At 45.8% G+C, this 12,462-nt stretch overlaps 1 protein-coding gene across 1 annotated transcript in view; it reads right to left on the bottom strand.

Moving 5' to 3' along the window:
* Window positions 1–332: 332 nt before the first annotated feature.
* Window positions 333–12,462, bottom strand: part of EMB2729 (Alpha amylase family protein) — a 56,900-nt gene continuing 44,770 nt past the window's right edge. Inside the window, exons 17-21 of the mRNA XM_078575351.1 lie at window positions 12,209–12,289; window positions 3,500–3,604; window positions 1,069–1,154; window positions 770–824; window positions 333–672 (exon numbers count right to left, since the gene is read on the bottom strand). Coding sequence (XP_078431477.1) covers window positions 640–672; window positions 770–824; window positions 1,069–1,154; window positions 3,500–3,604; window positions 12,209–12,289 — 360 coding nt within the window. The 3' untranslated portion in view covers window positions 333–639. The remainder of the gene's footprint in view (window positions 673–769; window positions 825–1,068; window positions 1,155–3,499; window positions 3,605–12,208; window positions 12,290–12,462) is intronic.

Here is a 12,462-nt window from a genome sequence, read left to right as displayed (position 1 = left end):
TAGCATTCGGTTACATGTTATTTAGTTTATTTCTCCAGGTGAAAGAAAGTTAGTATTGTCAGAACATGATAATGTATTCATGGCCTATTAAATGAAGCAGTTCCCTTGTAAAGAAAAAAGAAGCCAGAAATGCATAACACTAAACCACACTCATAAACGAAGAAGTTTCAACGGGATAGAGATATTGGAGGAGAGTCATAACAGGTTTCTTAATGGAGAAAGCATATAACAGAGAAGATGGAAAATCCTTAACATAGCTGCTCCCAAACTTTCCAAAGAGTCCCCGAGGTTTGAGGGAGATAATTGCCCCCTATTGGTTGGAAAACTAAGTCTAGAAAATTAACTATGCATCTTTCCAATGAAATCTAATCTAACATATGGTACAATAAATCAATATCATGCTCGTGTATCACAATAATTATGTACATATTGGATAACCAGAAGAGCGATAAAGGAGACATCTAACGTCATCGGGGAAAAAACGCCGCAGTTGGTGTCCATACAGCTATTCTGATTACATTTCAAGGTGTGCACTGACGTCCGTACAACTCCTCCAAATCTCATACCAAAACCTGGAGAAGTTAACTTAACATGTGCATAAAGAAGAACTGATGATTCTTGGTTTCTGGACGTTCCATTTCAGACTCTTAATATTTTAGTCAGCTTGTAAACCTGAAAACAAATGAGGCATTATTTTCCAATAGACAATACAAATACATAAAGACTGGCAGTCTTATGTTCTGTAGAAGCAGACAATAATGCTGCATACCTGAGCACTGCCTGCAGGCAGTGACAGTGACAGAGAATTCCGGAGCCCATCTGCTCTGAAATAATCAAAGAACATATTTTTGTTTTAATGAAACCTATGTCTCAAATAGACAAACACCAGAAATTATGTTTCAGGTTTCATGTAGATGCACCTTGAAAAGAACTGTCAAATGTAATCCCAAGAAGAGTTTCAAGTTTCAAATAGGTTTTTGGTTTCATAAAAATCCAAGTTTCAGATAGATTTTAGGTCTTTCAAAATTTTAAATGGAGTGGAAATCGATCAAAGCAACATGAATTCACCTTTTGATACTAGTTCTTTGGATGTAATGCTGATTCACGAGCTGACCACTTCCACCATAATGAAGTTCATCACTGTTCAATATAACCTGTCCAATAATTGTTCCAATTAAATAAAAGATGAGAGAGACATCCACCAGAAAGAAATCCCCATTCATCAGAACTAGTTCAGGGACAAGAGAAATTTTGATAAAGAGTAGAGGATAATACAATTATCAAACAATAAGAATGAAAAATATTGAGAATGCATTCAAAGACTATATAAACTAAACATAATCACAACATATCAAGAGAGATTTAAATAATTATATTCGTTGATTGCTCTGGTCCACACATTAATTGTGCCAAGTCAGTCTTTGTTGCCTTTGGGTTATCACAAGAGGAGATTGTTCCAATGCCTTGGAGAGACCTAGAGATACTTGATATGATCCTTAACCTATCTAGGGGTAGTTTTGTCATGTTAGCCCACAGGGGCATTTCAGTCATTTGGCTATTATGTATTTCCTTTAAATAGGAAGACAAATGTAGTGTTCTTGTCTCCCCTCCCCTCGTCCAGGTCTTCTCTCTCTCTCTCTCTCTCTCTCTCTCTCTCTCTCTCTCTCTCTCTCTCTCTCTCTCTCTCTCTCTCTCTACGATCCCCCTCCCTCGTGATCGTCTCTTCCTAACCGCATCTTCAGGCGGCTTGTCCCTGGTTGATCCTTGCCCCATCCGTTCAAACCCTCCTCAGATCATTCCTGTTTCACATCTCTACCCGGGAACTTCTACCTCACTGCATCCTCTACCCACCTTCCGATACGAGCCTAGATCCAGGTTCCAATCAATACTCTACCCATGAAATATCTGGGCCAGACACTGACAGGGGTTCATATTAAGACCGACTGGCAACTGGTACTAAAGAAGGTAGAGCAGAAATTAGAGGGGTGGCAATGAAGAGTGCTGTCGCTGGGGGGAACAATTGGTGTTGTTGCAGCACATGCTTTCTTCAATACCCATTTTCTACCTCTTCATGTTAAAGCTACCAAAGGGGGTTGGCAAGTTCTTGGATAGTATGATATGAAGGTTCCTAAGGAAAAGCTCAGCATCAGAGGTGGGGGGGATGGCCCTTATATCACGAGACATAGTGAGCAGACCAATCCGCTTGGGGGGCTTGGGACTGTTGAAAATGCAAGATTTGAACATAGCGTTATTGGCGAAGTCGGTGAGCAGGCTAATGGGACGGGATACATATATGGATCCAGCCTGGACTGGGAAAGTCACACAGCCCCATTCCATGGGTCCTCTGCTTTCTGGGAGGGAAAGAGGCAGGTGTTTCGTCAAGTCCAACAATTCTTCAAAGCCAAGCCGGGAAATAGCACATCATTCTGTTTGTGGCTAGATGCATGGATAAGTCTGGGCACACTCAAATCAGAATTTCTGCGCTTATTTGTCCTTGCATGGACCCCTCAAGCCACAGTTTGGGAATGCTGGGATGGTGCATGGACCCCAAACATCGGTGCCACCTTGTCCGACCAAAGAACAGAAGAATATATGAGGCCGCAGCAGCTCCTGATCCACCTCTGCCCACTGGGAGGGACACAGGACAAGTGTGAGTGGATAGGCACATTGTTCTACGTTCAACATGCCTATGCAAGATGCTACCGCCAACATATAGCAAAACTGAGGACCCTCCGCGCATGTCGCATCATATGAAGACAAAAACTCCCACTTAAGATGAGATTTTTCTGTTGGCTGCTGCTTCGGCAAATACTAATGATGACGATCATCAGAAAGAGATGGCTCAAATGCCTTGACAGAATGTGTTCTATGCACAAGCGGCTAACAAGACTGTAGCCATCTATTCTTCGAGTGCTCGTTTGCCCAAGCTGTGTGGACCCATCAGCCAATCCCCTGGGGTGGATATCTCCGCCAAGGAGGCCTTTTGGGACTCCATACAAGGCGGCCCATGCAGGGGGGCGAGAGGGGCCTGGTTGACCTTTTGCAGTGCACTCGGCATTATGGCTGCACATGAACGAAGTAATCTTCAAGGGACGGGAAGCCTCGACAGATGCTGTTGTAGAAACAGTGGCATGTTTCACCTCTACATGGTTTAAAGGTCCATTGCCAGGGCATGGGCGGTTATGTTGGCCATTTTTGTATTTATTATTCATATTTATATATCACGATGGGAGGGTCACCTATTCTGTGTGATCTCTCCTTTCTTTCTTCAAAAAAAAAGAGAGACTTCAATAATGAATAGCACAAAATATGTCCAGGGAATAGTAGGAAAACATCCGTGAGAACAGATTCTTAGGAAGTAATCTTTTATAAGGCTTAAGCGAAGATAATGGTATAATTCAGACAATAAAAGAGGAATCTGGTCACAGTATTGATTAAAAAAATCAATCAAATAACAATCAGCAAAATAAATTTCATAATACTACTGATAAAGGCTTACTTGATATTCGCCAGCCTCTTCTACTCCAACAACATAATTTTCGTATGAATTCTCAGGATGAAAATTATATACAAATATAAACTGACCTCTTTCATAGCAGACAACCTGTGGCGCATAACAAAAAACACAACCACTAGAATAAGAAAATCATAGAGAAAATTAATATTTCCAACTATTATCCACAAAAAATCATATTTTACATTAGAGGGAAAGTGTTGCATATTTTTTACAGAGTGATAATGAGAAGTATCGGAGGATCTTAAGTAAATACAAATACTGATTGTACAATTCAGCTGATGAACAGCATGATACATTCCAAAAAGAGGACAAAGGGTATCTTCTAAGAATTCCATCTATGACAAACTGATTTTTACTCTTCTTAGATGTCTTTTAGGGAAAGTTTTTCATGCAAATATTAAATTTAATTAAAGCTTAATATTGTGTTACAAATCTAGATGGGGACTTATCAAAAGGAAAGGAGAAAAATTATGAAAGTGCTCCTTGTTCTAGAGTAATTTACATACTTACTCAGCCCTGTAAATGGCTATCCTTATTCTAGAGAAAAAATATGAATGTGTCGGAAACTAATCACCAATAAAAAATGCACATTTCACATCACACTGATCAATGCGCCATCCCAGTCATGATGCTGATAATGAACTTATCATAATTACAGACGGAGGAAGCACCCATAGGAATGTGGCTCAGATCCTGCACATGCCAATTCAAATTTGTATAAAGGGATGCAGAGTCTATAAGGGGAAGTGGGAGATGTTCGAGCTATCGCCCATCTCTTGTTCAGAAGGAGCTGCAGTTTCCAAGAACTTTGGTGGAGATCCTCTCTGCAACCCTGGAAGGCATTCTGATCCAGACATCTAGTTCAATTCCTTCATCGTGTTCCTTGCTACTGTCTTTTCTTCTGAACTACTTTTCTTGGAAACTTCTTTCTTATTATAGAAATTCTTGATTCGTGTAATCTTGGTCTAACGTCCATCTTCTGATAGACCAGGATCCTGACAGCTGCAAGGCCAATTAATATAAGAGCAATATTCAGAATGGGTTTTTGAAATAAAAGAACCTTGTACCTCAACAGAGCTCTCTCTACATTATATTTCAGGGTGATACCATTTAATAGTCAACACCACTCTTTTCTTGACAAAGTTGAGCTTTCATGAACATTTCACTTCACCCAACAGTCTCCATAATTCGTGACTCTAGGAAACTCCACTGTTCCTAGGATAACAACAGAATCCAACTTTGTAAAAAACAACCTAAACTCAGGAGCCCTGTTTCTTTTTTTTGAAAGAAAGATAGGAAAGATCACACAAAGTCGGTGACTCTCCTGATGAGATAAACATATTTTATTGTTAAATACATGTAGGGGCTAAAAGGCCAGCCGGGGCCTTGGCCCGGGGGCTTTTACACCATGCATCGGTAAAACCCACGGCTGTTTGTACCACGGCGTCTGTCAATGCTTCTTGTTTGTTTAAGATGACTTAGTTCCTGTGCAGCCATCGTGTCCATAGCACTACGAAGGGTCAAACCTGCCCCTCTTACCCCCTGGGTGCTCCACTCAATATAGAGTCCTAAAAGGCCTCTTCTGACGAGACATCCACCCCTGTGATTGGCTCACAGGCCCTCATTGTTCAAGCGAAGGAGCAGTCAGGAAAAAGGTGAGCACAATCCTCATTACCACTTGCGCACATAGCACACAGTACCGAAGCTTCTGGGAGCCATCTCTTCTGGACAACCTTCATCACTAGTCATTGTGGGAGGAGCAGCCAAAAGAATAAATTCACATTAAGGGGGAACTTTTGTCGCCATATGATGTGACACGCATGGAGGATCCCCGGTTCTTTCCCTGTCTGTCTGCGGCTGAGCTTCGTGCAATCATCTTGAACATAGAAGGATGCGCCTATCCACTCCCAGCCATCCAGTGTCCCTCCCAGCGGGCGTAGACGGATTAGGGTTTGTTGCAACCTTGTATAATCTTCCATTCTTTGGTCATATGGGGTTTCGCCAAGGCATTGGGTCCATGTGCCATCCCAGCACTCTCTAACTGTGGCATAAGGGTCCTTTCAAGGGCAAACAAGTGCAGGAATCCTGTGTTCAATGTGCCTTGGGGGGACGACCCGTCTAGCAAAAATCGGAATGCTATGCCATCTCCTAGCTTGGCTTCGAGGAAATCACAGACTTAGGAAGCACATGCCTAAGCCCTTGCCAGAATGCAGAGCCTGCTCAGAATGGATATCCATGAACTTTCCAGTCCAAGCTCGAGCCATACATGTCTTTCAAAACTCGTGTAGCCATAGCTGTATCCTGTTCCATAAGTCTGTACACCCACTTGGCCAGTAATGCTAGGTTGAGATCTTTCAGTATTCCCAGCCCCCCAAGTGAACTGGTTTGCACACTATATCCCATGATATGAGGGCCATCCCACCTTTCTCCAATCCTGAACTTTTCCTAAAAAAATTTCTCATCCTACCTTTAACATGAATCTTTGTCTCCAACGGTAGTTTCAACATTGAGAGGTAGAAAATGGGTATCACTGACAGCATGCAGTGCAGTAGCACCAATCGTCTTCCCCCCCCCCCTCCCCCACAACACTCTGGTTTGCCATCCCTCCAACTTTTGCTCAATCTTCTCCACTACTTGATGTAGTCTACAGATTTGATATGGCCCCCTGTCAATGGGAGACCCAGATATTTCATGGGAAGTGTACCACTACGTTTCCCTTAGGCTCTGGAATAGAGGGCTTCTTCCTCTTGCGATAATCTAAAACCAATAAAGGCTGATAAGGCACGGTTAATATGTAGTCCCGAACAGTCCATGAAAAGGTCTAGCAGGATAGATAGGTTTTTAACCTCCTCAGCCCTCTCTATGAAAAAAGTGGTATTGTCCGCATATTGCAGAAGAGGAATACCTGACTGAAAACTGGGGCCTAAAAACCTTTCAGCAGCCCATTTGAGCAAGCCTCTCTTGTGCTCATGGCAAGGGCATCCACAGCCAAGGTCAATAGAAGCGGGCTAGAGGGTATCCTTGTCTAACCCCTCGCTGCAGTTGAATCCTGTTACGATCTACTCTCACTAGTAAGCCCACTAGGGGCATTATTGTCTTTCCCATCCCCTCTTGCATTTCCCTTTAAATATGTAACCCTCCTCATTGGAGGGCAGGACATGAGTATACGAGTTGTTGTTTCCTCTAAGTAGGTTCTCCTTACCTCGACGACATCCACTCTGTCGAGCCCCATTCCCTTCGGTGACGTCCACTCTGCTGGCCGCGCCCCCTTGGCGTCATCCATTCTGCCAGGGCCAGCCCCTTCACGATATGATCCCGGCTGGGATAGTATCATTGGTACCAGAGTCATACCGTATCGTCGTCGTCGTCCCACTGCGCGGTATGGTGTCACCCTCCACGTCCTCACCGGCACCAGCTAGCCCCAGCGCCATCCCGCCGCTGGCCCTTAAAGATCTGGCAACCAAGGTGGCTGCCCTCAAGGTAGCTCAGGCTACCATCGTGCAAGCCCTCGAGGAGGGTCTTGAGCGATACCGCGAGGCATCCCCGGAGCAACTGAAGACACTGGTGGCTGCCGTCTCGACCTAGTAAGTTGCTGTCGTTTCAGCCCAACTGAGATCGGCTATGGTACTTCATCCAACCTCTCTATCGATGGAGCCACCACTGGTGACGCCCCCTCCACCCTCGAAGGAGTCTCCAACCAACGAGGCATCACCTTCATTGCCAGTCGCCGATGGAGCCACCGCCACTGCGAAGGCCACCACTCTGGGTGTCACAGGCAGAGCCGCCGCCACCCCAACAGGCGTTGCTCGGGGCGTCATTGATGGAGCTGCCGCCACCGCAGCTGCAAGGGCCGCCGCTTTGGGAGTCGCCAGAGGAGAAGCGACGGCTGCCGCCAAGGGCCTCACGGGTACCGCCGCCACTACAGCGACAGCCACTGCCCTGGGCTCGCCCTTGGCCCCCTCGACCAGGGCATCTACCCCAGGACGAGTCGGGCCCCAGGGTAGGGCCCTTTCGGCAATCACCTTATCATGAAATTCAATAAGGATCATCGGAATGAGCCCGGACTGGCTGGGAAAGACGAGTCGATCCTTGTACAGTAGGAGATCATCACGATAGTAAATTGTTCATCTCTGTTGGTACCTTGACAGATTTCTGTCATTTCCTGGTGCCATTTGGAGTCTTGCCTCAGCTCACGTTGCAAGGCCTCCATATCTTGCCAGACTTTCAGGGACATCAAGCATAGAGCTGCCTCCTCCAAGTTAGGTTAGCGTGAGAGTGCATCCAAAACTCTACTTGTGCCACCTTCCTTGTAGTGGATCTTGAATGAAAAACACAATGGTTTGGACACCCATATGTGATACAGTCTTTGTACTTCTGTTTCCGCAAATAGATACTTCAAACTGTATTTGTCGTTACGAATGACGAAATGTCAGAACAAAAGGTAGCGCCTCCACCGTTACGCTGGCCATACAATGGTGATAAGTTCCCTTTCATAGGTGGAACACGGTCGGGCCGTTCCGGGAAAAGCTCTGCTGAAATAAGCCACCAATCCCCTTTGCTGCATCAAGACAGCGCCCACCCCCATCCTTGAGGCATTGGTTTCCACACAACCCCTGGGGAAAAGCAGCACCGGTGCAGTATACATCACAACTTTCAGCCTCTCAAACGCAAGCTGTGCTGCATCCGTCCACTTAAAGCAATCCTTCTTTAATAGCTAGGTGAGGGCCTATGCTATGGCCTTACCCTGTTAGGTCGAGAAATCCGTGTAGTTGTCACACTGTGATAATACCCTTATCAGTCGCCACCCTTTGCTGGATATCAGTGTCCCAAATATTCCAACTACCTTTGCAAGAACACAAACTTTTTAGCATTTATGCATAGCTGGTGGTCAAACAGAACTTGGAACACATCATGAAGATGCTGCACATGGGAGTCACGATCGCAACTATATACCAAGATGTCGTCAAAGAATACCAGCACAAATTTCTGCTGGAAGGGTTGAAAAATCTGATTCATCAATGTCTGAAAGTAGCTGGTGCATTAGTCGACAAACGGCATGACTAAGAATTCATAATGGCCATGATACGTTTGGAATGCTGTTTTAGACACATCGTTCTGCATGCATTCGAATTTGGTGATACCTGGAGTTGAGATATAATTTGGAAAAAAACCATCCGATTATTAAGTTATTCCAATAGTTCATCTACCACTGGGATGGGAAACTTATCTGGAATGGTGATGTGGTTGAGTGCCTGACAGTCAGACGCAACAGCACCAAGTCCCATCTTTCTTGGGTATGAGCAAGGCCAGCCTCGAGTAAGGACTGGTCAAATGGCAAATGATTCCTTGTGCTAATTGCTACTGTACCACTTGCTCCAACTCGTCCTTCTGAGCTGACAAAGTAAGGCCGCACGCCGACTGGAAGTGCACATAGTAAGAGCAAGATTCGGTGGTTTACCCTGCATTTTGGGGGAAGACCCTTGGGGGCCCCAAATGTTTGAGGAAAATTTATCTGGAGCTGGTTGCATAAACGGGCAGCACCTGATTAATATTGCCTGGGAAACTCCTGAGACATTATGGAGTTCAGATTTCGGCTGTCGAAAACCCCGTCGGTTGTGTTCCAACCCGGTTGGAGGAGGGGTGAAAGGGTCGCCCGGGAGTAGACTGATAGATCCCAAAATCAATGTGTCTCAGATATGATGAATTGAGCAGTGATAATATCGTAGAATGTTGTCTTCAAATCACAAATGTTGGAATATAGCAAGATAACAGGAATCCCTCTCCGACGGTGGCGCTCCCCCTCGTTGGCGAGACGACTCCTTCTCGGAGCTCCTTCTCCCCGATCAAGATGGCTCCAGCTCCAAACGGCGAGACCCACCCTCCAGGCGGCTCCCTAGCTGGCGAGCTCCTCCCTCCAAGCGGTTGACGAGAATTTCCCGCCCACTCCTTGGCCTTTCCCGATTAGAGCAAATCGGGCTCTTCTTCAAGATTTAGAAAAAACATACCTGACCCTACTGGTGTGGGGTCTTTATTTATAGAGTCGAGGAGTCCTTTCCCCTCCTCATTTACTGGTCTCGGTCAACGGCCTGTTGACCGGATCTTGATTTCCTCCTCCTTTGGTATTTCCGAAAGTGGAACTTACCAATACTTGGTCGTTCTGTTTTGTTCTTTTCAAATGAACAAAAAATTTGCACAAAAGAACCGCACAGGGGTCTGTTCGTTGTTCTGTTCTTTTTTGTGCGAAAATTAGAACAGATGTTCGAACAATTCGCACAATCCGAACAAAATTCGTACAATTCGCACAAATTCGCACATTCGCACAATTCGAACAAAAATCGCACAATGGGTAAAAATTCGCACAATTCGAACAAAATTCGCAGTGTTCAAAATTCGCACAAAATTTGCACTATTCGCACAATTCGCACAAACCGAACCGCACACGGATCTCTGCGATGTTCTGTGAGAATTTGATTTTGTTCTGTTCGGAAATCCGAACAGAATGCACAATTCGCTCCAATTTGCACAAAGCGAACAGAACGACCATGTCTACCCCAGAGGGTGTGATGAACTCCATCAACGCTGAAACTCCGCATCAAAAGATCATAATTGGTCTTAGCCAGGCCGAGGCTTCACAGCCACTGGATCGCAAGGATCACCTCAATCCCAATGTGCTCCAATAGTAAGAAGTTTTGAATGATATAGAGACATTGCACTGTTAGTTCCAGGTCACGACATAGCTGATGGCCCTAAAGGTCATGACTGTCCCCTAGCGTGATGTCATAAGGATTGATGTTGACCAACTGAATCCCCATGTTACTAAGCAGCTGTCTGCAGATAAAATTGTGTCGCCTCCCCATCAATGATGGAAATTAGATATCCCTGGAGATTACCCATTATCTTCAGCGTGCCCTGCGAGGTGAGGCCCAACATGGTATGCAACATGACTTGAGCTCTCCCCTTGGGGTTTTCCTCGGGCGGCGGTGGAAAATCCTGTTTGTCTTCGCCTTTCACAGCGTCCATTCTTCCTCCGTCAGACCTACATAGGTACAGCCGCCTTTCCGACTCTGACCCATTGCAACCTGACCCACATCAGGTGGTGCCGGAAATCCTTCGTAAGAATATTCGAACGGGATAGATAACGCATATCCAGCGAGTTGTTCAAATTTTGCTATGAGCTCTTCTATGGTTCCCTGCTGCTGGACCTTGAATAGGCAGTGGTAAGCTTCCTCCATTGAGTAGCTGAAACGCTTAGAGAGCCGCCTCTGAAAGTCATCCCAATTGGCACATCCGAAGTGGTTGTCCCCGTAGCACAACCAGTCCAAGGCTTCCCTTCAAGATCCATGGCGACCAATTGAAGACAATTGTGCACTGCCGTCTGATGCAGACGGAAATATTGGTCAACACATCGTAACCACCCCTCAAAGTTATCTCCCGAGAACACAGTTTGATCACCCTTGTGGTACAAGCGGGAGCGATCAGCTTGACGCCTTAGTGCAGCACGATTATTGTCGTGCAGTTCAACCTTAGGTGAGAATACCCAAGCTGTCTTCTGATGCGTTGGAAGTATCGGCGATGGCTGACCGGGAGGGTGAATTGGGTGACTGGTCTGCTGGGCGAGGGCGAAGGGTGTTCCATCACGGCATTCCTTCTTATTCCCCCCCCATGGGGGACTCGTGCTTGTGGTAATCCAGGATCCCACACGGGAAACTGAGGTTCAGAGCCACCAAGGATGACCGGGCCAGAGTATAAATGAGTCGACCCCGTCGCTCCATAGACTGGCATTGCTTGGTACAGCATAGTGCTGCCGAGGGTGTGGCGGCAGCCGGGCAAGCTGTGACACAGTCTGCGCGGACGGAATTTGAGGCCCACAGTCCTCGGCCAGTAACGCTGCAGGAGGCACAAGGGGTGTCCAGGACAGGGATGAGGTCCTCGCCAGAGTTGTCGGAACCGTGGAGTGGTAATGGGGATGCTACAGTCCTGTCTTCATTACTGGTCCCCTAGTTTGCTAGATTGAGGGCGAAAAATTCAGTCCAAGGCCTCGGCCCTGGCTTTCTGGCTCTTGTCCATGTGTGCTGCAAGTGCTGACACAGTCAGTTGTTCAAGTCGCCCTTCCAGATATTCCATGTGGCCCAAGGTAAGGCCCTTCGGCATGCGCAGGATGCGGCTCTGATATCAAAATGATAAAACCCCCTTCTTCTTCAGAAAACAAGAACACCTGAATTCCACAATCAACCAATGTCCAACAGTTGGCTAGGTGTTTAACAGAAAATTAGAGTAGAAGATAGGGAAGGGGAAGCCAGGAAAGCTGCCGTCGTTCGCTTGTGTTGCCATGAGCTCCTACTTACGCAGCATCGATACTTATGAAGGTGGCCGTAAGGGAAAGGAGGGGAAGAGGATTAGAGTAGAGCCAGTAGAGAAAGAGAAGAAGAAAGACACGGAAGAGGGGGCAAAAGACTCACGAGGCTTTTTCTTCCCTCTCTTGATTGATCTCCCCCTTCTCTTATGACTCACGGTGCACCATGAGTCATAACCACTAGTGGCTGGGGTTAGGTTTGGCCCCCTTTATGGGCTGACAATGCAGAGGGTCGTCTGGCCCCCTGTTGCCTTTGATACATCCTGGTCGGGGTCTTAACACAACACAATGTAAAATATCTGAAAAACAAAATGAAGAAGCGGCAAGGTCATGCTTACCATGGAAGTGTCATTCACATGATGTATACGAGAAAGACCTCTAGAGAGTATTTTTTCCCGCTCATCCAAATTCATCATGTCCTACAAATAAATTATCCAAGTCACTGATGCTGAACATTCTCTAAAGTGAGATAATGGCATATCATGCACTCTTTAACAACTACCATAAACCACCAAACAAAAGATTTAAAGTAAAATCACGCAATGACACCAAAATTAACAGAAATACCAATAACTACCGAACAAAAGATTTC

The sequence above is a fragment of the Wolffia australiana genome, chromosome 5, assembly GCF_029677425.1.
Source record: "Wolffia australiana isolate 7733 chromosome 5, ASM2967742v1".
In the NCBI taxonomy this organism is placed as follows: Eukaryota; Viridiplantae; Streptophyta; class Magnoliopsida; order Alismatales; family Araceae; genus Wolffia; species Wolffia australiana.
Note: the sequence above shows the minus strand (reverse complement) of the source record. Positions and strands in the feature narration are given on the sequence as shown.